At 40.1% G+C, this 27979-nt stretch overlaps 1 protein-coding gene across 21 annotated transcripts; it reads right to left on the minus strand.

The window, feature by feature from the left end:
* Positions 1-295: 295 nt before the first annotated feature.
* Positions 296-27753, minus strand: Tm1 (tropomyosin 1). 21 transcript variants are annotated; one of them, XM_017180237.3, is made up of 10 exons: positions 27599-27751; positions 24193-24344; positions 23341-23466; positions 13674-13807; positions 13358-13475; positions 8100-8170; positions 7479-7554; positions 7261-7323; positions 5143-5212; positions 296-704 (listed from the first exon to the last, which is right to left on the minus strand). In XM_017180237.3, the coding sequence occupies exons 2-10, from the start codon at positions 24304-24306 to the stop codon at positions 619-621; spliced, it is 858 nt and encodes a 285-aa protein (XP_017035726.1). In that variant the 5' UTR covers positions 24307-24344; positions 27599-27751; the 3' UTR covers positions 296-618. The 21 variants fall into 21 exon arrangements, with proteins under 21 accessions (XP_017035726.1, XP_017035725.1, XP_017035714.1 ...); XM_017180236.3 differs by lacking the exons at positions 8100-8170; positions 13358-13475 and adding exons at positions 8962-9032; positions 12073-12190 and having other exon boundaries at positions 27599-27750; XM_070287113.1 differs by lacking the exons at positions 296-704; positions 7261-7323 and adding exons at positions 1047-1996; positions 6653-6715 and having other exon boundaries at positions 27599-27753.
* Between the last annotated feature and the right edge of the window lie 226 nt (positions 27754-27979).

The raw sequence follows: 27979 nt of genomic DNA on the forward strand, positions 1-27979 counted from the left end.
GGCGAAAAGTGGTTGTGAGTGTAATATTAAAAATAATTTGTAAATTGGACGTCGAAATGCTTTCAGACTCCATTATTATGTGTTCTTTTTGTTTGTAGATCGCAGGCTGCATTTGTTGTTCTGGTTGTAGTTGCTTTTCGTGGATAGAGTCCTCTTAATAGTTGTTGAGATCGGCGTACTCCAGTTCCTGGGCAATTGTTTTGTACTTTTCCTTACCTTTGCTAACTTCGTCTGTGCGCAAGTCCAGCGAGAGATGGCAAAGAACGGAATGAAAAATAATGTCAAGATTGAGATATATATTTTCGAGTTGATTGCTTTATTGCTTATAGTTTTGGGTACAAATAATAAATAAAAAAACGTTTGAGTCAAACAAATACACAATTGTTTCAATGCTTCCTCTTATTGGTCCGCAGTCAAAATCTATCTACAAATTATCTACAACAAATACACAAATCAATCAAAAGTCACGCAAGGCTACAAGATACGGGTACAGTGCGCCTACGAGTATGCTACAGTAAAAACAATCGAAGGAAATGTGTGCAGAGAGGCGCGCAGACAAAATGTCCATAGATTTTGGGGGCTGAGGTCGAGGGGCGGCCGTCAAGGTCGGGGCACTGCTTATTCCTTGAGGATGAGCTCGACGAAGGCGGTGTCGAGATCGTCTCCGATATCCTTGTAGCGCTCCTTCTCCAGGACCAGGTCGTCTGTTCAAGGTGGATGTTCGTAAAATCATAAGAGAACGCAAAAGAATAAGGAACGTAAATTAATAAAAATAGGTTTGGAACAAATCACTTAAGTTACACTGAAAATCCTGACAGACACAAACTAAAGACCTTCACACTAAACAATAAATAATAGATAAATAATAATTACCTCGTTTCTTTGGGGGAAAATAAATAAAAAGCCAGCCGAGCAGCAAGTGAACTGCAGTAGAGTTCGCAATATCGGCAAAGTGTCGTGCTAGCTGTTAATGTTTTAAATAAAAATAAGGCAAAAATAAAAAGGAAAGCAGCATTTTGGTTTTTGCAATGCTTTGTCGGTTAACTGAACTTTTTTTAATTCAATTTTTCGTTTGGTTTTGTAAATAAAAAATGTTTCCAAAAACGTGCTCTTAATTTTAGGTTTTTAAAAGCAGGGGCAGCATTTGGTAGCAGTTGTGGTTTTTTCTTTCGGTTTCGTTTAGCAGTTTCTGCCGGGAATAGGCTTGGTTCGTTGGCTTAAGCTGGTGGTGCCTCGCCTTCGGCAGCGGGGGCGGCTTCGGCAGCAGGAGCAGCCTCAGCAGCAGGAGCAGCTTCAGCAGCCGGAGCTGCTTCGGCAGCAGGAGCAGCCTCAGCAGGAGCGGCTTCAGCAGCTGGTGCAGCTTCACCCTCAGCAGCGGGCGCAGCTCCTTCGGCTGGAGCTGGAGCAGCACCCTCAGCCGGAGGAGCAGCACCCTCAGCAGCAGGTGCGGCACCCTCAGCTGGAGGAGCAGCTCCATCGGCAGCGGGCGCAGCACCCTCCGCTGGAGGAGCAGCACCATCAGCAGCCGGAGCTGCCTCTCCCTCAGCTGCTGGCGCTGGCTCTGGCTCGGATCCGGGTGGTGGTGGCTCGTAGTTCTTGACATAGGGCACCTCGGCGCCCTCTGGGGGCAGATCGATCGAGTACTCGAATGGCGGCGGTGGTGGTGGTGGCGGTGTTGGCTCCTTGGGCGGTGGAGTCGGCTCCTTGGGCGGTGCACCAGGCTCTCCGGGCGCTACGCCCTCGCCCTCGGCTCCGGGCTCCGCGCCAGCAGCGGCTGCTTTCGCTTCCGCCTCGGCAGCGGCGGCGGCTTCCGCTTCTGCACGCGCTGCCTCCATGGCAGCCAGCTCCTCGGGTGTGGGCGTGGGCAACTTTGGTGTCGGCGGCTTGGGGTTGCGCGGATTCCAGAAGGGCTCCAGGCCCACAATCAAGTCCACAAAGGCTTCGTCCAGGCTATCGCCAACCAGGCAATAGCGCTCTTTTTCAACGATTAGATCGTCTGCAGATCGACGACGCGATGCGGATGGTAGTTGTGAGAAAAGCAATGCAAGCGATGGAGTAAATGGGGGATAGAGCATAGAGAGATTAAAAATAAGGAGTTAAAAGGAAACAGAAGCATGAAAACTAAAGAGTAATCTTCAAGAGAGTTAAGGATGGAAACAGTGGGAGCGGGAGTGGACGTGGGCTCGGAAAGGGCAACAAGCGAAAAGGGTTTCGTTCCAAGGGGGTTTCTGGTATAGTTAGTGACAGGAAAACACTTTTGCCAGTTCTTTAACGACGAGATCCTTCTAGAGATCCTTTGCTCTATATTCATTAATCGCAACAAATCGATATTTCCATAGTTTAACTTTCTAGGCAGGTGGTGCCTCAGCAGGAGCAGCTTCAGGAGCTACTTCGGCTGGCGGTGCGGGCGGAGCCTCGCCCTCAGCTGGAGCTGCTTCAGGTGCTGGTGCTGGCGCAGCTTCTCCTTCAGCCGGTGGTGCTGGTGGAGCAGCGGCCGCTTCTCCCTCGGCAGCTGGCGCTGCTGGTGGAGCTGCCTCGCCTTCTGCGGCCGGTGCTGCTGGCGGAGCTTCGCCCTCCACGGGTGCAGCTGCTGGGGCTTCTCCTTCAGCTTGCGGAGCAGCTCCCTCGGGCAGGGCCTCTGCGGGAGGCGGGAAGTCACCCGGCTCGGCGTTCTTCACATACGGCACTTCAGCTCCCTCTGGTGGCAGATCAATGGAGTACTCGAATGGTGGCGGTGGCGGAGGAGTGGGAATCCTAACGGGTTCGGCCGGAGCAGCTGCGGCCTCGCCGCCTTCACCTGCTGCTGCTGCTTCACCCTCGCCGGGTGCAGCGCCCTCCGGCTTCTCACCACCCTCGGCGGCAGCTGCACCCTCTTCTCCCAGAGCGGCCAGCTCCTCAGCCCTGGCCTTGGCCTCAGCCTTGGCCAAGGCAGCTGCCTCGAGTTCTGCTTTCTCCTCCTCGGTGAGCTCCGGCGTGGGCGGCTTGGGATAACGCTCGTTGTAGAAGGGCGGCATGCCCATCATCTCCACAAAGGTCCAGTCCAAGCTGTCGCCGACGAGGGCATAGTGCTCTATCTCCTTGATCAGTTCGTCTGGCATTTCGTATCGTTTCGGTGGTGGATGGTGTGGTGGTGGTTTAGTGGATCGGCGGGTTAGAAATTCGGATTAGAGCAGATACGAGAGAGTTGAGAGAGAGAACGGGGCGAAAGAAGAACCTCCAGTGGCGGCCAAATGTGGGTTGGACGCACGACAACAACAGAATCGGTGGGGGGGCCAGACACTGACACTGACGCTGGACGAGGTAGCAACGATGGGATTGGGCATACTCTTTTTTTCGGAAAAAATACTTTATTTGTGCAAATTGCAGCAGCATGGTTGTATGTATTGTATATAGTATGGTATGTATAGGTAATATATTAAAGTATAAATAATTAATTTATGTAAATCGTAAATAGATCGAATTTCAAATCGAATTTTCAATGCCATTTCTTGTGTTGCAGCATTCTTCTCCTCTATATTTATTGTTATTGGGTGGCTTTTCTTTTTCGGTATCGAAAGCGGGATTAGTTAAAGAGTGTGGGAATAGGGTTTCGTTTTTATTTTTCAAATAAAAGCTGGCTTTAATCGCTCAATTGGAATGATGTGCGCTCTTGTTGTTTCTGAGAATCTCCGTCGAAAGAGGTGTGGGCGTGTGGGTAGAGTGTATGTTTGTGTGGCGGCAACTTAAAAGTAGGCAAATATTACACAACGTTTTGCAAACACGACGACAATTTGTTTAAATAATGTATAAACAAGGTAAACATTAGCATATTATTAATACAGTTAAGCTGGCGACAAAGAGTACAGGTTGTTTAGCATAGAATTTTTACTCTTTAAATATAAATAACAGCGATTGGTTTTGTTTTGTTTGTCTCTCTCTATATTTAATACACGTAAACTACTAAGAAGAAGGCGGCACTTGTGTTGTCCAAGTTTGTTTTGTCATCATCTCGTCAAGAATACAAAAATACACAAGTATACAAGGTATAATTTATAATTTAAAATTTATATAAGTTATAAAAAGTTAAAACAAAACAAGGTTTTGGGGTAGCAAAAGCAAAGAGTATAAGTAAATGGAATAATTAAAGTTTCTTTTGTTTTGCTTTGTTTTGATTCAACGAAAATTGTATTGCAACAGTTAAAAGTTTAATAAAAAATGGCGCTAAATGCCAAGTCAATGGAAATCGAAATCGCAGATCAAAGTCAAAGGTAAACGTTAATTGGAATGCGCTTGCTACGAGAATGTCTTGCTTTAGTTTTCTTTTCTTTTCTGCCTTTCCATCATCGTCATCTGCTTTTGTCTTTTAGTTTTTATGTTTAGAGTGTTTTTGTTTAACGCTATTTTTCTTCTGATTAACTCAACTCTCCCCCGTTGATGGCGTCGCTTCCGCATCCGCTTGGAAGACACCTGGCGTCCTTGGGTGTTGTATTGTGTGTGTTGTGGGTGTAGGGTGGGCATGTTTGAAAATAGATGTGTGTGTGGGGGGGGGGTTCTCTAGTATATTTAATTATGGAAAGCGCCAGTTTTGTGTGCGTTTCTTGTTTGTTTTGACGTCAAAGCAGGCAGTTTAGAGTTCATTTACATAGGCGCAAATTACGATGTTTACATGTTCTGTATGTCTTGTAAGGTGGCCTCCATTTCCTCCTGCAGCAGCTTGTTCTTGCCCCGCTCGTTCAGCAGGTCATCTGATTGCATTTTGTTTTTTAGGTGTTTTTTTTTTTTTGTGGGGCAGGGCGGGGCATGCAACAAATTGTTTAGCAAATAGCAGCGAGCGCAAGTTGTAGTATTTTGTTAAGCACAACGACAACAAAATAATATATGAAAAGTAAACAATAAAGAAAATCAAATTAAAACAGGTAATCAAAAAATCGAGGTACATAAGGATATCACTAGACAAACAATCGGTACTGGATATAATTGGAATAAGGAAATTAATTTTGATCCTACTTATAAACTATGTATAAAATTTATAATTAAACAACTGAAAAATCGTCTAAGGCAATTGTACTTTTAATTGAATATACTGTTGTTTTCTTTGTTTCTGTGACTAGTTTTACTCTTACATTCTCAGTAAAATTCGTATAAAATCTTGGACGGACATACCTTCGAGCCTGTCGACTTCCTTCTGCAACTTCTGAACGGAACGTTCAGCGAACTCAGCGCGAGCCTCAGCCTATAGAGTTGGGTGAAAGGATCGAAATTAGTAAGATATAGGGAGACTTGAGATCAAGACAAAGCATCAAAAAGTGGCTACCAACAGCAGGCATGGGGATGAAGAGAACTAAAATATGTTTGCCTTCATCCCTTCCAACTGTAAATCTAAATTCTGTGTATTTGCTTTAGAGTTTAGTTTAAAATATAATAAATGTCACACAGAATTTTTTGATTTAACCATTATTTCATTAAGCCAAGCAGCTTCCCAAATATTCTACCAAAACCAGCATAATAATAATAATACTAATAACTTGTGAAAGACATTAAATGAAAATGATAACAATACCAGTGATGTATGAGAGGGGTTAATAAATATAAATATAATAAAAGTTAAAGTTAAAAGGCATTCAATTTCATGGTAGTTACTTTTAAACCTAAAGTAATTGAAATAAAATGCTTACAAACTGCTGACGCTTTCTTTATTTTTTATGGGGTTGGTTTTTAGACAAAACCTAAATCAGACACATTAAGTCAATTAAGGGAATGATATTACTTCTACGCAGTCACTGCACAAAAAATGGAAAAATGCTGTTAAGATATCTCTTTAATATCTACGCCCATTTAGTCTGGGGCGACTTACAGCTTCTACATTTAATTTGAACTGTATGAGCTCCTTTTCGTAATATTTCTGATTAACGCGTGCCTAGACGTCGAGAGGGAAATACAACACAAATTATAAATTATCACAAAAATAGATCGATAGAGTTTCGGTGTGTGCGTGTGTGTGTGTAGGTGGGGATAATAGTATAATAAAATATCTACCGAAATAAGATATCTCTGTTTGGAATTAATAATTGGACTCTGTCTACTTAACGAGAATTAATTCTTTCTATAGGAATGCTGTGGCAAGACATATCGATCGTTAATCGGTAATTAATCGATCATTAATTGAGATCTACTTAGCAGTGCTGGAAAACTGATCAATTTTCAATGGGTTTACTTGGTTTTTTGGCTTGCAATCAATGCACAAAAAGTTGTTTTCAATTTTAAAAACAAATGTACACACACACAGTAGTTCTTATTACGAAACACCTAATACTTGCCCATGATATGTACGCTATTATCGACTGATCGATCTATTTTACATAACTCATAATTTGTGGTATTCCGATTTCGTTTGCTGTATTTTCACACACAAAGCGCTTGGCATAAAAAGAAAATATTAAATGTCGAATTGACGAATATGTACAGAAAAATTTAAAATTGAGAATAACGATTTGTGCAATTCAATATTTTCTTTTTTTTTCTTCTTTTTTTGGTTTTAAATTAGTGTTTACTGTTTAGTGCTTAGACTATGTTAGGGCTTAGATTAGCAGCGGGGATTAACCAACACCAGAGAGATTCACCGAGACCACGGGGCTTATATATAAGTTCAACACGCTCTTGGTCGTAAGTATACCTCTTTCAGAGAATGATCCAAGACTTTGATTTGCGTCTCAAAGGTTTCCTCTTTTTGTGTGGCCTATTTTTTAGTGTTCAGTGATGGCAAGCAGTTTTTTATTGTTATATTGAACGCAAATTTGTAAAGAATTCATGCATAAACAAATAAGGTTGGTATAACATCCAGCAGGTGCGCAAATAATAATTGGATTTTGGGCATAGCGGCAACGTACAAACAATATATATGAAAGTAAGAGAAAATATAATAATTGGATTAGATAAAATGTTGGATTAAGTTTTTTCGGTTTGTCTGTAAACAACATATGTATACATATCATGTCGGTAGACATTTTATAGTAATTAGTACACAAAACAATTGAAAGGGAGAGGTGGCTTCCTGAAGAAGTTTCCTCTTTTTGAGGGAATATTGTCTGGTAATATCCCTTTCCCGGTGTAGGGACATTAAGTTAAAAATAAACAAAACGAGAAACAACAACAAAAGATACGCTGGTTTGGACACTCTTAATTGTCGCTTTTGATTTCGAGATCTGGGAAACTCTTTACGCTTTTTTTTTTTTTTGGGGCCGCTTTTTGGTACAAGGCTCGGACGCTTTCAATAGTATCTACCTCCTTTAGACGAGTGTTCAGGGTCTTGATCTGGTTCTTGTACTCTTCCTCACGTTGGTTGGCCTATATCATTAAATCGTTGTTGTTGTTTCGCGGGGAGTTTTAATTTTTGGGATAGGGGAATATTCAATATAGATATTTAAGATAATATGGTTTTAAAGTCAAATTACTCCAAATGGAGAAAGGGGTGTTATACATCCTAATAAATCGATACTGACCTTCTCCTCAGAGACTTCCAGGGACTTCAGGTTGTTGCCAACCACGCGCAGCTCCTCCTCAAGCTCCACAATTTTGCTGTTGTTCGGCAGAGATAGTAATAAAAGGAAGGTAAATAATCATTAAATTGTTGTCTAAGATACAAGCTGGGAACGAGGAATAGTACAACTCATGCAATTGTTAAATATAAATGTGGTTTCTTTCGAGCGCTATTTATGCCCAGGCAGCAATGCCAAAGTTGACACTCACACACTTCACTTTCGAAAAAGATCTTGTGGCTGCCAACGGAGGCGATGAGCTATGATGAGTTATGGAGTTGGCCAAGAGCCGAGACGAGAAATCCGTCAAATCATGTTGCGAAGGTCTGGCAAATATTGTTGTTATAATAACAATTGTTTTTTCGGACCGGCAATTGAAAAGATTTCACTTTTTCTGGCCTTACTCTTTGGCTATTTTTAAACTATGGATATTATAAATAAATATTTGCGCATCTTCATTCGGGTATAAATGGCGCAAAGAAACGAACGTGGATTATATTTAACCAAATGCAGTTAGTAGACAAAAAAAAAAATAGACATCGACATGGAAGGCGGGGGCGGATGGAGGCGTGGCAGTGGACAAACCTTTCGCTGAGCTCGACCTTCTCCTCGGAACGCTCCAGATCCTGTTCCATGAGCACGAGTTTTCTGGCAACCTTTGGACGTAGCATGGCGTGGCGTGGCATGGCATGGCGGGGCGTGGCAAGGTGTTAGCATTGTGTTAAGTACACACAAAGTGGGGTTTTTTTTATTGGCATGGGTTATAGAGAGGGATGGCACAGAAAAAAACGGTTTTAAAATTAGTTTTGTGTCTGGCTGGGACGGCAGCAGATTGGAAAAAAATGTGAATACTGTGTGCTGGTTTCGTTCATTCATGATTCATGGCCACTTGGAGCAGTAGTTGCAGCTAAAAAGGTGAAAAATCTCTGTCAAAATTTACTCGATTCTCTTCGGTTTTCGGTTGCATTTCACCGCTCTCTTTGGGATCTTTAAAGCGCAATGACCTAAAAACTTGAGGTCATTGCAGCTTCAGTTTCCAGCATAAAGATAGGTCGCCTGAGAATTCCAACTTGATCAGAGAACTTTTTCACATTTTTTAACTCCTCCTTAGACTGTTCCAAATCAGTGATTTTTCTATTTGATCTAATCTATTAAGGACATGCTTTTAATATACAAAATATTATATTGCTGTAGAGGATATTCACATTTTTAACCAAGCATAAAACAAATATATAAAGGCAAAAGCTAGCTAGCTAAACAAAACAAGATCAATATCAAACTGAAAATTAAAATGTAATTTTAAGGAATAATTGCAAAAGGGCATTGTTTTCTTTTTAATTGAGGTTAGGTTGTCGGGGCAGTGTCAACATTGCTTTCATTATTAGGCACAATAAACGGGGTTGGAACAAGTTGAACAATATATTTTGTATTTGAACTTATAACGTACTTTTCACCCTGCTCGGCACGCTCTTCGGCACGTTCCAAATCAGCTTCAACCATGGCCAATTTACGGGCAACCTTTTCTCATATATATTCATATACATATCGATTCATTGATTCATTGTTGATTGATTGATATATAATACAAGGAACGTCGGGTACACAGGAGAACATATAGAAAATGTATTAAATTTCATGTAGTTTTTACACAGATCTCAGTTGGCGAAATAACACAAAGAAAGCGTATTAGATGAAGTTTTTCATTAGGTTTTAATGGTTTTTTTTAATGTTTTATATGTGTTTTTATGTAGTGCCTTAGGATATTTTAGTAATAACAAAACTGTGTGCTTAATTTTATGGTTATTTGTTGTGTTTTTATTTGTTTTTATCCCATAAAACTTGTGCTTTGTTGTCTTGCGGAACCATACGATTTTTTGTTGTCTGCAGCAATCTAACTACAAAGGGCCTATATATTTTTGTAAATTTCTAATTTGTTGTACATTTTATATTGGATTATTTTGAATTAATACAGTTCGCCTTTCATATTCCTTAGCTAGAATAATATCTTGAGAATATGATAAAATATTAACTATTATTTTATTTATCCCATATTTATAAATAAATTTCCCTCTATAAAATAGCAATCTTGAGCCATAATTTCTGGAAAACGCCTAATTTGTATATCCAAACTTTTGGCAAAGGAAATGAAAAACATAAATAAACTAATAAAAAATAAACATCCAAGTACGGATTAAATATTTGTAGGAACTTTAGCTTTCGTACCGAACTTCCTCTTCTCATAAAAATGAAAATGTATATGAATTGAGGAAGCTGGAGCTTCTATTTAGCTTTTAATAAACTGTATTTAGAACCAGTTTAGCTAAAAAATTCATCAAGAACAGAGGAAATTGCTTTGGACCTTGTGCGACTCCATGCCTATTGATTTTAATGGCCATGTTGACCAAAACTGTCTTAATTTCCTGTTAGCTGTATGCTAATTTCTTTTAGTGAGTGTAAAAGACCCAAGTGAATCACGAAAGTGAATGAATTAATGCATCAAGCCCGAATCGGCCAGGTAACTAAAGTGTCGTCACATCATCTTTAGGTGGAAAAGATAACCAATGCATATGGGACAGTACTCTCACTCCACGCACATTTCTCGCCACTGACTCAGCCCCCTTTCGATCGGCCTACGTCTGAGGGTCAAGTGAGCCTCCAACATCGCTTGATTCATCATCGATCGTTTTGGCAACTGAGTTTTTAGCCGCTTATGTCATGGCCACCGGTGTGAGCTCCAAGCTCGCGAAATCTACACGAATCCATGCCCATCGGGGAGCGGCCTTCTCTTATCGCCAGGCGAGTTAAACAAACTCTTTTTTACGCTCTCCCACTCCCACTTACGAGTCCCATTTTATATATTTTTTTTAATCTATACACTTTTGCCTTAGTTTCTGCGAAAAGATAACAAAGCAAAGGCAAGAAAATAGAAAGAAATAGGGGGCTTATCTGCCAATGTTGGTTATCAGTTGGTTTATTTCTTCGATCTGATTGACGTGAAAAACACGTAAGCATTCTGCATGAATCGTGGGGAGAGGTAAACCTGGCTACTACTATAAAAAAAATGCAACTTCAACGTCTAAGCTAGAAAGCTTAGATTGCATTTCATAGGTTTAGTCCTTTAAAGTCTTAAAAGTTTTAAGCTGTGAAAAATAAAAAAAACTGCAGAATTAAACTATATAAATGTCCTCCTTTGAAAATATCATAGCCTCCAGGCTCCAGGAAGTCCATGTTTCTATCTTATATAATCGAAGGTTATAAGTAATTCTATGCTTTTCTAGACACTGAACTCATTTTCCTTATAATCCATCATAATTCTGCGTCAAATGTAAGATTAATTTGAATTCCCATCTATTTCCTAAGCCCAGGGAGCCTCCCGTAACACAGAAATTTCCTGAAACCATAAACTGTTTGATCACAAAACCTGTACCCAAAGCTCCGAAAAAATGTACAACAATTAGAAGTCACTGAATATTATCTAGCACCCTTTTTTTGGTCAATAAGATAGAGTTAGTTTTTTTTGCTGCAATTATATATTTGTATTTATATATCTTTTTTTTTTAATTTGTTTTTGTATATAATGTGTTATATAAACATTAATTTGCAAAAATATTAATCCAAAATAGACATTTTCTTGGGTTATAATTTATAATTTTAAGGTGTGTGGTGTTTTATGCATATATACCGTGAATAGACCTAACATTTTCTTTACAAATACGTAAATCGAATGGAAATAAACAAACAAATTGTGGGAATACAACCCAATTACACTTTACGTTTAAAACAATCAAATCTTTATCGTTATATGCTTTTCAAGCAAAGTATTTCTCATGATGGAAGAGCATATACGTATATTGAGTACAATCAGCAGACTACTTGTGGACATCATCATCGTATGGACCGCTTAACATTTACTTTACATAATGCTATTGGTATTTTACAAATTAAGACACACGACGAGGCCTTTGCTAGGACCGCCTCCATTTTCTGGGGGGATTTTTTCACGAGTTACAATCAATAATTCATTGGATTGGATTTACATTGTATGTACATCAACTAATACATCATCATCATCTATACACATATATGTATATATATATTGCATATTGTCAGGCGGCGGGCATTGCGTGCCTAGATCTAAGCTAAAGAGACTGCCATCAAGCTTCATTCGTTATCGTCGTCTGGATTCATAATCTACTAATCATCGCGGTAAGCACAAGTTTTAGATCAACTCCTGCGGATTGATTCCTGTGCCAAGTTTCGGGGTCGAGGAGAGGTTTTCCTCTCATTCAATTCAAATCAAATTAAGTCAATTCGATATGTTCGCTTTTGGCAAAGGAACCAGCTCTCAGGTGTCGTTATTGGGATTGTTGTTATGTTCGGGGCTTGTTGTTGTGGAGGACAATGTGGAAGTTTCTTCACCAACAGCAGCAATAGTTCTGGATGCGTTATTGTTGGCATTAGCATTACATAGTTCTGATTTACTGATATTGTTACTATTGTTACTATTGTTGTTATTGTTGCTTATCATAGTAGAAGACAAATTGGTTTTTAGCTGCACCTCATCGTATTTCTTGTCAGCCTCCTCAGCAAGGAAACGCGCTTCCTTCAGCTGATTCTCAAGAGCGTCCATGCGTTCTTCATCGGCAAGGGCGCGGTTCTCAAGAATCTTGCGAGCACTACACATTCAATGTAGTACATTTTTATATAGAATAGACGGCGACGACGACCATGCCCATAGAAGACAGTGACCAAGTGGTTAGCGATGATTTGCCGTTCCCCATCGGAATTGCAGTAGGTACAGCCGAAAAAGGTTTCGTGTGAATATCATTCGACGTCATCGTCCACATCATATGGGGTTTAGAGTCGTGGTGGTGGTGGTGGTGGTGATGTTGTTTTTGTTGTTGTTGCAGTTGTTGTTATGACAAACAGATGGTTTACACACACATTCACAGATAGAGATAGATATTTTTTGGTTTTGTCAATTGTTTGGCGTGGTTGTTGTTGTTTGTAAAAAGAGACAGAAATTTGTTGTTGCCAGTTGAGTTAACTATTCGGATTTTGTCTACTTAATTAAGAAATATTTATACAAGAGGACGTGGAGACTATAGGAGGACAAGGAGGAGGGGGATAAGCATGAAACTTAAACCATGTTTGGCATCATCTTTAGACAAAATTGACAACTGTATTGACCAAATTAGGTAGCATTCAATTTAAAATAGATTTAACGGACTTGTCTAGACACTATCGATCTAGATCAAGAACGCAGACAGTCTAGTCTGCTTCTAACTGATAGAATAATTCCAAGAACCAAACACTATTTAAGTTTCGTCTCATTACAAACACTAGGGGGGGAACTTTTGCTAGTTTTCTTCTTTTTTTTTAGACATAATTGCTAAACAGCCATTTGACTAATAGACTACCATAAGCTTATCTAGGACATCATGCTTTCCTATACATATAATTTTACAATGTTTACAAGAATGTAGGGCGAGCATCCACGGTGTTCCAGTTCCATCGGCGGGTCGACATCTTTCAACTTAGAAAACTAAATGCTGTTTACAGAAATTCTTACAGACTAACTTAGGAACATAATCATTATGACAGTGACCATTATTAGAACGACCATTATATCGTTCTTGTTGCAGAGTTGGTTAGGTAGAAATTATAAATAAGAGAGCGCAGATAGATATAGACAGAGAAGACCCAAAACCTAATTAGTAACGCAAATGTTGACCAAGTGAACCTAACCTCACGGAGACAAGAACCTCAAGAACCTAATAACCCTAGAGCCCTAAGGAACGGATACCAATTTCCGTGGATAAATATGGATACCATGACTATACCTCTTCGTATTTCTTATCAGCTTCTTCTGCAATTAATTTTGCTTGTGCTAATTGGTTCTCCAAGAGAGCTACTTTGTCGTCTTCCATATTTGTGCGATTCTCGAGCGCTTTTCGTATCCTGAATTTTGTCGCAGCATTGCGGAATGACATACAGATACGGTAAATGTTATAATATGTATATATAGAGTAACTCGAACTTAGGTAATTCGCAATAATAAATGCTGTAAACTTATAAAGTACATAATATTGGGTATACAGTTGGGTGGTGTAGATTGGGGCGGGTCATAATACATAGGAAAGGTAACGTGGTACTAACCGTTCGCTCTCATCGGCGGCCTGAGAGGCTTCCGACAGCTTGGCTGTGGCGGAGCCCAGACGCTCCTCAGAGCGCTCCAAGTCTTCTTCGAGCAACTGGATGCGACGGTTCAGAGCAGCAACCTCGGATTCGGCCTATAAGACAAGCGTTCGAAGGTCGAACGAACCAGATATAGCATTTCCATTCGCCAATTCTTATGATATAGACTTAATTTTAATTTACTTCTTACAAATCTAGACTTAAGTGCTTAGTGCGTTTAAGGCAAGAAATATACACAATAATGCTATTTTTGGTATGAAGAAACTGCTTAGATGCTGCTCTCTACCTTTGGTATGGGCAAAGTAGGCAAACTCCTGACTCCTCTGTTTTGTATAGAAAACTACTACCCCTAATGCTTTTGCGCTCTCTTTAACCCCATATTAAAATTCTTAAATTTGTAATCTTAATTTCTTGTTCCCTACAAAGTCGACCATTCGTCCAATTTCTGTTTTGTGGCTTCTACCTGTAAAGAAACTTTTTTTTTCCACCTCCTCGTTGTCGTTGCTGCTTGCGTTTTTCGAAAAAGAATGAGGAAAATTGCCCAACGCTAGAATATTGCGTGTTATTTTGGCCAAGTGCAATCGATAGTGGCCATCAAAGCTTAACAAAGTTCAACAACACTGGATACGTGTGATACGTGATATGGGTAGAAATTCCCAAATGAAGCCAATTCAAGGTTTCTGGCCCCCTGACGTCACCGAGTTAAACTAATCGAGAGTTTTTCCCACCGACCGAAGAATTATACCCATTAAAGAACGGAAAATATTCGATGCTATGTGTGGCCTTATAGAGCCAGAGCCGCACGTTAAACGATGAAAAGCGAAAACGGTCGACGTTCGAATCACACACGCCCAAAAATGGTGAAAAAAGTATAAAAATACAAAATGAAAACAAAGTTTGAATCGAAAACGGCTGAAAAGCAATTGGACAAGGCAGTCCAGTGCCAGTTCCAAGTTCCATGTCCATGTCCGAAACCATGTCCAATGACTGATATGGTGCCGGGCATAGATACAGATAGGTGTACACCAGTGGCTACTGATATGTATGTTCATAGGGGCAGAGTGACAGAATTATAGAATGAGTGAATGACAAGTTGAGCAACTGACCAACCGACGACGCATAGAACCGAGAGAACGATGAGAGTGCGGGTCATAAAAGGTACAGGCTTAGTTCTATTGGCTAAACTTTATGTCACTGTAATCATTCGTTTAAAATTCTTGTAAGAAAAAGTTTTAATTTTATTTTAAAAATGCTTTAACATTTTTGTGGACAATTTTTTTAAGATATATTTTTTAAAATACGTATCTTTTAGTTTTCGAAACCTAAAAAAGTTCTTAGTTCCTTGTATCGAGTGCGGACTGTGTCGTGTGATTATGAATTGGAACCCACCGTGTTGGCTTACGTCATCGTATGAAATACGAACACAAGCACACACGCGCTTTAAACGATAAAAAGCATTTCGAATTGGGGGAGCATAGCTGGCAGCGCCGCCGCCGCAGCTTTCCAAACACGAAAGTCACACAACAAACCGCCGATGAACAACGAAAAATGCCAAAAAACCGAGGAGACACCGAAAGACACAGAGCAAAGAAGTCAAAGAGTGGATTCCAGTTGGGTTTCGTTTTGTAGCGGGAGTCTCGCTCCATCCCGCTCACCCTCCCGGTGTTTGAACTCATTAACAAAACGTATTGAAGATTAAACGCTTTATTAACGGGTCAAAAAGGGGGGAGGGGCTCACAAATCACAGGGCGAAGAACACGTTTTCAAGAGAGACAGAGAGAGAGTGCTGGGGCCCAGAGGGAGCTGAAGAGAGCAAAGAGAGTGGCCTCCATTGTTGTGGAATTCATGAAAAATGACCGGCAAAATGCAAAAAATTGAAATGCCGAAAAACAACAACTCTCACGTACAAAAAGAAAAAAGTCAATGCAAAACCGAAAAATTGTTGACGGCTTAGTCACACACACCTTGAAACTTCGTTACTTCGTTGTTATTGCCCTGGCAACCGAAATAAATAACAACAAAAAAGAAGACTTATTGGAGCGCTACGCGTAGGGCGTGTTATGTTGTATTGTATGCTGATGCATTTTTAATTATGAACCGAAAAATAAGCCATGAAAATGTTAAATACACTAACTGCTATTCCAAAGACGATGCTCTCAAGCATAAAATATTTTTCAAAAATTAAGCAGTGCCAGTGGGAGGGGAAAAGGGCAGGCAGGGTGTAGCGATGGCGTCATATGCTGTAATCTCTGAATTACGAAACTGGCAAAAGGCAAAGCGAGTACAAATCAAAACCAATTTGTCACAATGCGCGCATTGAAATTATCAACGTTCAATTGCAAGAGGGGGGACAGAGTGGGATAGAAGAAAAGGAAATGGGGGGTTAAAGAGAGCGACAGAGTGACATTGAAAGCTGTTTTCTGTATAGAAATCGACAATAAAGCAAATTATGTTTTTTGTTTTAGACTGTTTTCGTATTGTTCCGTTTTCAAAAAGGGGGAAACGAAATGTCAATCACTGGCTGGCAGTGAGAAAAACGGGGGAAATCAAGTTTTCAGAAAAATCTGTTTAAAATCGCAATCCTCTCTGCAGTGACGTCACACTCAACACACATACACACAGAGAAGGAGCCCTCGCGCACTCAATTGTCTAATTAGAATTAAATTAAGAACATGACAGAGCCAACGGGCGAATAAAAGCTGAAAGCTGAAAGGCATTAAGAGAATTAAACCACTTATTGATGAGCGTGGCGTAAAAATCATAATTAATCGAATTTAGAACACCGCTAGCTAAACGATGTGGCTTCTACTTCTACTTCTTCAGCGGCGGATTCTTCTTCGACCGGTTATTTTTTGTCGCTGAGAAAGCAGATTGTATCAGAAAGCCCGAAGAATCACTCAATTTACAAAAGACTTCTTTCTCCTTTTTGGCCTTATGTAAATGCGTGTGTGTGTTCTCCGCCCGTTTTATGCTAATGCTGCGCCGTGAAGCGAGAGAGATAACACAACACACACTGAATTTTCAAGAGGTGAATGAATTCGGTCAGCGATAAGAAAAGTTAACCCAGAACACCCTGTATCCCCTGTGTCTAACAATTTGCCCAAAATTCGTTCATCACGAAAAGAACAACAGAAAGACAGGAAAAACCACTGAAGAGTAAAAACAACCACAGCAACAACAGTCACTTAAGAGCGCAAGCCAGAGAGAGCGCTCAGACGACGAGACTGACACTTGCGTTGTCCCGCTCCCACACACGCACACACAGCACACCGAAAACGGTGGCAGAGAGAGGGCAAACGAAAGAAGAAATGCTTGACTATCTTTTTTCATTTAGGTAGGATTTATGCAAAATTTATAAGACAGGTCACGCAGTCGTTTTCCCCATACCAAAGGGTAGCAAAAATTTAGCTAAGACACTACGTATAAAGGAAGGCGGCTTACTTCTTCGCGTCGCACAACCTCCAACTGCAGGCGCTTGTGGAACTCCTCGCACTCATCTTTATACTTTTCCATCTCCTCTTTGGTCTGGCGCATCTTCTTCTTCAGCACGTCCAAGAGAGTGCCTTGTGGAATGCTGGTCGTCATTTTTGTGGGTTTTCTTCTTCCCTTTTATATCCAACGGCAGATGAAGTTGTGGGTGTTTTCCTGACAAAGTGTTTTGCACTTGAGTTGAGCGAGCACTCTGCCTTTTTCGACAATTTCTCTCTATGGCAGCACCGAATTCAATTTACAACTTGAAATCTCGAGGAACGGACACACACACACACAATCGAATCGAGCGAGGAACGAACGAACACACACACAGTGAACCACCGGTTTTTCTTTTCTTCTTTCTCTTCAACTGCTTTTTCTTCGGCTTTGCGGCAGTGTTTTGTGGCAAAATTCGGTTGGGAACACTTTGTGGAGTGGAATAACTTGTGTTTTAATATTAAATATTGCTATTTGGTGGCAAAAACACACACGGATCGACGGAGAGAGAGGCAACGACGCGATTGCGACGAGTACGAAATTGGAAATGAATCCGAAACACTTGGCAGCGCCGTTGAAGCGGCGGTGGTGGTTTGTGCGAGCGGGACAACTGCTGTGCTGCGTGCGTGTGACTTTCCAGTCTGTCTGCCTCGCCTAAAACGCTGCGCTACTGTATGTGTGTGTGTGCCGCTGGAAAACCTGTTAAAAGCCGCTAAAATTCTGTCGACATGTTTGTTGTTGTTTGGCATTAATTAGTCAAGAAATATTTAGGATTTTTGTCATTTCCAGGCAAATAAAATTATGCAAAAACGGACAGAGTGTAAAGAACCAAAGATGATGCGAGCAGGTAATGTGTGTAATGTGCTTTGCATGTGTGTCGGTGTCTGTATTTGCCAACGCAACTTAACGGCTCCCTCTCTCGTCACCGCCATAGCCATCTCTCCCTCTCCCTCCCACACCTTCCACTAATTGTAAGGGGGGAAAACGGAAAATACAATGCCGGCGCTTTATCATCGGGCTTATCAGCAAACGACGTAAGGCGAAACGTAATGACTAATCTGACTCTGTCCCTCTCTTTCTCCTATTGGCCGCTTTTCGTAAAGTTCGCAACCACCTGTAGTTATGTTTTTCCCGGCGCGATGGCGTAATTGTTTTGATAATGCAAACACTCAATGAGCGCTCGTCCATTTTTAGCCGGCGACATTGAAAGGAAATTAAAAGTAAATAAAAATACAAAAAGGCGAAGGTCGCCGAGCCTAATAATTAATTTGTTCGCCAATTTGGCAAAGTCGAGCTTTGGACGCGTGTGGTTTTATGCTTTGGCCAAATATGGCCGGGTTTTCCTTTTAGTGTTTCAAACTGTTGCCATTTACAGACTACAGAGAATTAAAAAAAAATCGTTGGAAAGCTAATAAAAACTGAGGGAGAGCAGGGGGTTTACTAATACAATTTAGCGTGCTTATCTCAAGCTCTCTTCTTGCCCATTTACGGTTCCACCCGCACAGAGAGCAAAAGAGTGTGCGAGAGCAACAGGTGGCCGGCTAGTACCGTTAGACATTCCAGCAAATTGCGTAACTAATTAAACAATTGCCTGCAATTAAGTAAACTTATTTGTCCAAAAATGTTTGGAATACCGTTTTAACGAGGATTGTGGGAATTGTATCAGATTTGGGAAATTTTTTAGAGAAATACTTCCGAAAAGAAGTGAGAATTTCAAAAAGTCCAAACAAGTTTAATAGCAACTATCCATAAGATAGGGCAACCACTCTTACCGAACGACAATCTCAGCAGTAAAAGCTAAACGACATATGCTTAAACCTTAACGGGGTCAAGTCTTGCAAGAAAATTCGAAGCGAAGGCCGAATCAAGACCACGGGGCCATCGTAGGGTTAAGAAAATAGCGAAAATCGCGAAAAGACGAAGGCGACGACGACGACGTAATCGCTTTGCAATGCAAAAGAGTAGCAAAGGGGAATATGAGACAATAACAAACTAGAGCAATCGCAGAACCTAACCAAACTTTGGACACTACTTGGAACGGCGCATCAACAACAACGAGGTGGCTTTTCCTTAAGCTTGGTTTGGGAATAAACACAAAAGATATACAGGGATTAGTAGAAAAAAATCGAAGTTGCCCTTATTACCCGCTTGAGCTGCGTATTCATGATGTTGTGTAGCTCGTTCCGGATGATGTTGAACTTCATCATGGTGTCGGAGCTGAAGATGGACCTGCCGAATGCCAGTCCGGGGTAGTCAGCACAACGACCCTTGTTCCGGCGCGCCTCACGCTCAGCCACGATTTCGGACGATTCGCTAGTGCAGCGAAGTTGTGACCACTCCGCCGCCTGGTTATCGTCGTCATCGGCCAATGCAATGCCCTCGTCAATGGCCCCGGCACTGAGATCGGTGGCCAGACTATCGCTGCTCAGCTCCATGGGATTACCAGAGGTTGCAGATCGTTTGCTGCGCTCCTTTTTGCCCGACGACGAAGAGGATTTTTTCTTGCGTTCGCTCTTCTCAGATTTGTCCGATTTCTCAGACTTTTCGCCCTTATCACGCTTCTTTTTCTTGCTCTTGGTGCTCGAAGGAGCTGCAGGCGGCACGCCGGCTACACCTGGCGTTGCTACTGAGTTCGCTGCCGCACTCTCATCCTGCACACTACTCTCATCCGTGGGCGTGGGACTATTGCTGCCCAAAGAATTTGTCACAGATTCGCTAAGCGGCAGGCTCAAGGTGCTCCTACTGGGCGCCATCTCCTGCTGCTGTTGCTGCTCCTCCTCTACGGGCGCCGCCTCGCCCCTAAGATTAGACAGCACTCCTTTGGAGTCACCGCGATAAAGAGCGGCCAGAATCTCCTGAACATTGGGTACGTTGGGACGGCGGGTGCCGGAGAAACGCGGATGATGCTGGTGGCCACGTCGCTTCAGCGAGGCTGGCGTCAAGCTGTGGCCTTGACTGTTGTTGCTGTGGCTGCCAGTACCACTGGTGCTCGAATCGTTGTCGTTGTCCATGTCCGAGTCGCTCCAGAAGTCGCTGGCCGGGGAGTAGCTCCTGTTGCTGCTGCCCCTTCTGAATTGTTGGTAGAGCTGGGCTAGGTGTAACTGGGCCTCCTCATCGCAGTAGTAGAGCAGGTCGTCCAGCACGTTCAGCTGCGCCTCAATGGAGCACCAGCGCGAGGAGAGGCCAGATTCAGCGCCGTCGCTCTGGCCGCCCGGATGGCGAGTGTTCCTGGTTCCACGCTTTCTCTGCTGCTGCTGATGATTCGGTTTCTTATCACTTTTCAACAATTGTTTCTGCTTCTGCTTGGGTTTGGCAACTGTTTTGCCAGGTTGCGCTAACACCTGCTGCTTTTCTGAAAATTGAACAATACTTAGCTAGGAAGGGCGGTCGACGTCGGCGGGGGTCGAGCACTCTTCCGTGTTAATTATTTTGGGGGAATTTACGGAATCGAATTATTTGTTGTTTTTTTTTTTTTAGAGTAAATTTCTGGCCGAAATTCCGCTGCAGAGACGATTTTTCTGCAGTCGAGTTATCGACAGAACAGCTGGTAGTGCTGCCAGAGTTTTTAAGGAAATATGGCGTTCCTGGCGGAAAAGTGAACTTCCGCGAAAATTCTGGCAGCACTAACAGCTGTTCCCATTGAATATGGAGAGTGATGATATCGAGAAGCTAAGTGCTACGACACGTTTACACTGCGATTTAAAAAGACTTCAAACTAGGAATAAATGAAATTTACGCTTTTGTTGCGTCGGTTTTTTGTCGTTGCCGCCGCTGGTGAGTAAATGCCGATGCGCTCGCTTTATTTGATGGGCCAGCGTTTGCCGACGTGCCGAGTTGCCAACGAATTTGATTTTTACGCTTTGATTTTGTGCTGGCGGCTTAACGGTTATGTTGTTGCATGTTTGCAACGGTAATGTTGTATTTGCTGTTTTTGGTGTTGTTATTGCTTTTGTTGCATTTTTCACACTGCTGTTTTGTTGTTGCTGCTGCTTGATTTTAACTGATTTTGCAGCTGCTGTGGTTGTTGTTATCTTGCTACTATTATTGTTGTTGTTGTATCTCACTTTTTGCCATTCATATGCATTATTAACTTTCGCAGTTCCCTGAGTTAATGTTTTTTCGTACATATTTTGTTGCTATTGTTGTTGCTTGTGTGATTTGGTGCGTGTTGCTTGCTTGTTGTTGTTGCTTTTGTTTGGTTATTGTTTTTTATTCAAACAGCTGAGCTCATTGTACCGTTAGTTTGCCTATTTTTATTGATGATTTAATACAGATTTTCTTCTTTTTCGTTGTTTTTGTTGGCTCTGGCAGATTTTCATTAGCGCGTGAAAATTGCCGAGAAAAGTTTCCGCTACACTGTAACTATCAGCTGTTTTTGAACTTTATGTAATTAAAAGATCACTAGAATTGCATTTGAGGCGACCCAAATGAAAGCAGTGATTTAAATATATTTATTTAATTAATTAATGTCAATTGATTGCTTGTTAATTATTTAATTTTCCTGCTGACGGGCGGCTTCTGGTTTTCTGCTGCTGCTTTTTCCACGGCCCCTCGTGTTGTACTTGAAAATGTGTGTGCGATCATTTTTTGGGGCCATTTCAAAATGTGCCTCTCTCTGCCGCTCTCTCTTTTGCTCTCTATCTCTCAGCTGCGCCCGTGGGGCAAGTGTGTGGGAGCGAGTCAGCGATATGTATAATATGCAGTTAGATCGCAGGGGCGAAAGCAAGAGCGAGGAAATGCGTACTCTCTCCAACGCCCACCGAGAGTTTTCCTTTCTTGCCGCTCCGCATTTGATTCATTTAATTGTTTATCTCTTCTTTTGTCTTCGTTTTCTGGTTATTAGTCAGTCAGTGAGGCGGCATCATGTTTATTTTAAAGCCCTGGGCTGGGCCAAATCAACATGCTGCCTGATAATAATTCTATGCTGTCTGATAAGCATTATTTACTTTTTATAAGTTTTCAGAAGATAAGTGTTACCTGCACACCTCTATTATTTTTTATTTCTATTTTTTTGAAACGCTGCCAATTGGCAGTGTCCTTGGAATACTTTCCCGAAATGTCTCCCAATCAAACGTCGAATCGCAATTCGAATTCTTTTTGGAAACCTGCGGCCGCACTACGAAAAATGTTCTAGAATTTAGATTCACAGGAAAGAGCTGTGTATATGTGTGCTTTTTGCGAGTAAATCTTTTTGGCAAGCGAACACAATTCAGTTGCGTTATTTGATATTACCCCAAAATGCATAGCCGCCTCTCTTTCGCACTCGCCGCTGGCTATTTTCAACAAATTTAAAAATAGCGCCTCTCTGCGACAGGCGTTGCCAACAGCTAGTGGAGATAGAGAGAGAACAAGAGAGCGGCAGTGCTGCGTGTCAATTGCTGCCTGCTTTTCCATTTGTTTGAAATTTGAACAAAGAATTTATGATTTTTTCCATTTTGGAATTTCCGAAAACTCAGCATGTTTGCCGTTTCCCCCCCAAACATTTTCTCCAATTTCAAACAGCCAAGGTGCCATGAAATTGGCGTTAAATTGCCGCGGCCCCATTTTCTAGACACTTTCCCCCAAAAAACCGTGGGCTGTCACCAAATCGTATCAGAAATTGCTGTTATAAATTATGTGTATTTCTTGCCTTGCATGCATTTCAAAATATTGAGCAGAAGCATAAAAAATATGTATTATATATGTATTTTTCTTAAGAAATAAACTGACATGTGGTAAACTTGTTGGGGAAAAGCGAAAAATGTTTTAGGATTCTAGACATTTTAAATCTGACAAATGGCGGAGTAAATTTCAAATGATTAATGGAATGTTTTCCTTCTGGTTTATGTGTTTTTTCTTAAGTGATTCAACTAATTATAATTATTTTTAGGGTGTTCTTTAAAAATTCGTGGGGTATAGTTTTATATTTGTCAAAGTAAAACTACATCATTATTTTCTAAGACAAAAAAAAAAAAAATATAAGAAAACAAATTATGAAAATAAAACAATTCAATTCTAATTAATAATAAACAGAGTATCTTAGCTTAAACTTAGTTTGAACTTTTCAGTACTAAATTCTTCCTACTGCTTTTTAAGGTTTTAATGGTAAATCTTCCTAAGCTAAACTCTATCTTAAAATGTATTCTAAAATGTGTAAATTATAAAATAAACATAAACTTACGTTCTGCAGAGCCTTGTTCTTCTCCTCCAGCTTGCCGGTGACCACAGTCAGGGCCTCCTGGGTCTGATCCAGGTCGTTCTCAACGGTCTGGATCTTCTTCTGCAGCTGGCGAGCCTCCTCCTCGGCCTACAGTTGCGTTATTTAAAATGTATACAAAGTGCAATTAGAAATCAAAACACATCGACACGGGAATTGCATGTGTTAACAAGATTTATGGTGTTTGCTGTGTTAAGCCGTTCATTATGCTTTTTGTAACAGCAAAATGATTTTCGGTGCGTTGAATGGCAAGGTGCGTTTAATTACACAGAAAAAAATAAGGTAAGTACGTGTTGAAATTGTTGAATTTCTTAAAAAAAATACTTTTTAAGGCAATAACTGAATTTCTTCAGATATATTAAAATAATCAAATATTTAAAGTATTATATTTCAATAAAAAATAGCTTAAGTAAATACTGTAAAATTATTAAAAGCTTTATTTATGTAATATCAAAGAAATATATTAATGTAAAAATAATTAAATTTCTGGTAAATTAATAAAAAAAATTGGTATATATTAAGCAGTCATATATTTATGGTCATTTGTTGGACAGTTTGGATAATAACTTAGGAGGTCGTTATCATTTGAATACTCATAATGACAGGGGCAGTTTCAGAAATCTCGGTTTTTTTTGGCATAAACTCACGTTATAAGTTATTTAAAAATAATCATTAAGAATCTTTCTCTAAAAATTTTAATAAAAAAAATTGTATAAATTTAAAAAAATGTTCTCTCTGTGTATCTTTAATGCTTCAGGTGGGGTTTGCAAGGCGGATGGCGGATGACGGGCGGCTTGTACTGGGTGGCTGACTCACCTTCTCGGCGCGGGTGTTGGCATCGCGTGCCTCCTGCTCGCAGACGAGAGCGCGCTCCAGAGCTCCGTCCTTGTCGACTTTCATCGCTTGCATCTTCTTCTTGATGGCATCCATGTTTGTGTTTGTTTTGTTTTTACACTACTCGAAAGAAACTGCAATTGAAACGAAGACGGAGATTGAAATCGAAATCGAAACTATTGTTAAACTGCAGCCAATAAGGCAATTAGCAATTTTATGCGATAATCATCAGTAGCAAAACAAAATAAAAGAAAAACCGACTTGTGCGAAAGTGAAACTGTGTTGAAGAATTCATTTGCATTTTACCATTTATTTTTTTATTGCAACTGAAGAGGGTTAAGGAACTCATCCTATTATCTTTTCACTTGAAATCATATTTGATTCAAATATGCAATAGTTGTTGATTTTTATCATGGTTAGTGAACTGTTAAATATATGTACCTGTCTTTATTATTTTCTTTCTAATTTATTACTTATTATTATTTTAATTAATTAAACTGTTCCTAGCTTAAGAATTCTTCAGTGTTTTAAAATCTAATTGTTTTCCTATGCTAAAACAGTGCAAAGGTACATATCATCTAGGAAGAATACAAATAATGCAATAGTGTGAGATATTTTATTATTTCAAAATATTCACCACAATCTTGAAATTTAATTAACCTAGAGATTATAGACCTCTAGATAAAATTTATTATGAATATAAAATTCGCTTTCTTGTAATACTTTACAAGTTAGGAGTTAGAAATATTAGATTTTTTAAAACCTGCCTTACTGTTTGATTAGTATTAGGTTTATCTTTCCTTTTTAAAAGATAATTATTAAGCGATTTTTAACAATTGTTTTCCTTATTCGGCCTTAAGGTGGCAGAACCTATTAATTATTCGCCGGGTCCAAAAAGTTGAGCCACCTCAAACCCAGACAGAGGCATTGTTCGAGCTCAACCAGCTGATAAATCAAGAATTTAATATTTTGCCGGCGTTTCTTAGCGACTTTTATTGCCCGATTCCCATTCCATTCCAGACTTTGGTGATCTTCTTTCTCCAACCCGGCTTCAATTTGTTTTTCGAGAGTGTTTTCTCATCTCACAGTAAATCATTAAGGCGAGAGAATACCTGACTAAGTGTAATGCACGTTTCTGTTTCGAATTCTGCTCTTTATTTATGCCGATCACATGGGTATCTGTTTGGAACTGTGGAGCCAGGCGAAGCTGGACTAGAGAGAGTTCTGTCACCAAAAATAAAATTGTGTCAGCGGATTGGATATATTGGTAACTGGGGCAAGGGAACAGTATGTATATTTTAATAGGTTTTTTGACAGGAATAACTTTACTATCAGTAAAGGAATTCCTTTCGTTTTAATGTTATCTTATTTATTATATTTATCTGCCTTTAAAGTTCTCTCCAAACTTAATCTCTTGCTTATCTTTATAGAAACATTCTTTCTCCAAAATATTTTCTCTCTTGTCCTCTAAATTCTTCTGTTATCTGTGAACTCTAAAGGTAGACTCTCTAACTAAAGATTCCCCTCAGATGAATCATCTGAGCGGCTGCTGCTGTGGACTATTTCCCCCTGGCCAACTCAAAGCTGGAGGGTTCTTGGCCCCTCCTTAATATCCACTCCCTTCGAGGCCCACTTGACCAACATTTGTCATGGCTTGAACCGAATGCAACCAACCGCCTTGCGCCGGCTAATTGACTCGAGTTTCGCATCGTGAAATTTTAATTCTTTATTACGACGACTCCTCGCTGTCATTTATTTTTAAAACCTCTGTTTACATTCCAGAGTTCACTCTGATCCCACTAAAGAGAAGTGCCAAAGCAAAAAAAAACACAAGAAATCCACAAAAACAAAAACCAAAATAAATGTTGAATTTTAATGAAATTGCAATCGAGGCAAATTTTTTGTTCAATGGAACATGGAACATATATATAAATATCTGCATATGTATGGGATATATGTCGATTAAGGTGACACATTGAGTTATGTTTGGGTTGATTCAGCACAAAATTTAGCAGCATGACTTCTTATAACATTCGGCAATGACATAGATATATATTTAACTGGGCCTATATCAGAAAAGTATGCCAATAAGAGAAGGGCTTGTGAGGATAGGTTCTCTGATATCTTAAAGATACAACGACAAAACATACCACCTTCTTTGCTTTTTACCCTTTAAATTTTAAGTATATCTACCTTTCAAAATGTACTTCTTATATACATAAAAATTTCCAAATTATCCAACGGAAAAATCTGATTTTCGTTATACTGAATAGAGAATTTTCTAAATATAGGATTTTAATACATACACTCGTTGGCTTACGTATTTAGGTCTAATGAATATATATATATATATATATATATATAGATTCCTTAGCTAATGCCTGTGGCCACACTCAAACTGAAAAGCTCTTCTACTCTCTAGGTTCTCTAGCGTTTTATCTCTCGGAAAGTATCTATAAATAGTACCACCGAGGCATCTGTTGAATATCTTTGCCCCTCAGCGATATTACTTAATACTAAAATTGAGAATCTGTGAGAACAGAGCTTTCCGGGAAATAATTCTTGGTGGACTTCGCCTACGTTCGCCTCAGAACCATTTGGCATCTGTGGCCAGTGGTCGTGTGTGTATCGGATTTCGCAGATACAAGATTGCAAAAGAAATGTTTAAAATTTGATATTAAAAAAATTAAAATTAAGAGACAGTAGAGATAGTTTGCATTGGTATAAAATAAATTTTGAAAGACTTTGAGATAATCCCTATCAACTAAGGCATTTTTCTTCTTTTACTACTTGTTTGTTATCATAGTTAATCAATCAACTTAGACACCACATAGCAATACTATTATCCTTTCTGAATTAGTGTTCTCCCCCTTTCACAGCTCTCTCTCTAATAATAACTTTAGTTAAAGTTGAAGTTACAACTTAAAGACCATTGGCAATGTTTATACATCTCATGAAATGCTCTTAGTGGAAGTGGAAACCCTATATGGCAACTTGCGGTCAGCATACAAACTTGACAAGGCCCAGAGAATCGTTATTATTAGTTCTTAACGAGCTATGCAAAGGTGCTTAACCTCTATTTGGGTTTTTGGGCTCTGGCTGAAAATATTTCAAGTGTTTTCCCTGCATCCTTTTTGTAATACTTGCGATTTCTTCAACTTAAGATTTTCACAGCACTTTGGTTGGATTTGACGTTAGTTTGGCAGCAACGTTTTATATTATGTAATTATTTTGATTTGATTTCGAGCCTATTTTTGGTTTAAAATTCAAAATTTAGGCCAGTTTTTCTTTTGGTTTTGAAGCACATTTGTTTAGTTTTTATAAATTCAGCATTATCTTGTCGTTTTGTTGGTTAAAACGGTAACGTATTCCTTTTTTCTTTACTTACAAAACTTTTATTCGGAGTTATCCGCGACTTGAACGGATTGTGATGTTCAACTGAAAATATTTATTCAATATGTTGACGTTCGATGCTAGCTTTGGTCGATTCCGACCGATCTGTCTTCGTGTGTGCGTGCGGAGAGTATCTGTGTGCGAGAGCGCGCACTTTTCGGCCAAAAAGCGAGGCGAATCCGAATCCGAATCGGAATCCAAAGCTGTGTTGTTGTTGTGGGCCACGTTTATTTTGGAACTGCATTCTGCCTCTGCTCTCGATCTGCGTCAAGAGAACCATCCGGAGGAGTGTATTGGGTGAACTTGTGCACTGTGAGAAACAATTAAGACTTTTAAAGGAGCTTGTGCTGCATACTTTTATCAGAGGTTGTAAGGA

This window comes from Drosophila kikkawai, chromosome 3R (assembly GCF_030179895.1).
Source record: "Drosophila kikkawai strain 14028-0561.14 chromosome 3R, DkikHiC1v2, whole genome shotgun sequence".
NCBI lineage: Eukaryota > Metazoa > Arthropoda > Insecta > Diptera > Drosophilidae > Drosophila > Drosophila kikkawai.

Coding starts and splice junctions, on each gene's coding strand:
- Tm1 (XM_070287110.1), bottom strand. CDS start 21,307: ATGTACGAAAAAACATTAACTCAGGGAACTGCGAAAGTTAATAATGCA. Junction 20,533..20,916: donor AAAACCGACGCAACAAAAGC/GTAAATTTCATT, acceptor TTCAATTTTCAG/AAAAGCAGCAGGTGTTAGCG. Junction 7,555..8,099: donor AAGGTCGAGCTCAGCGAAAG/GTTTGTCCACTG, acceptor GCCGAACAACAG/CAAAATTGTGGAGCTTGAGG.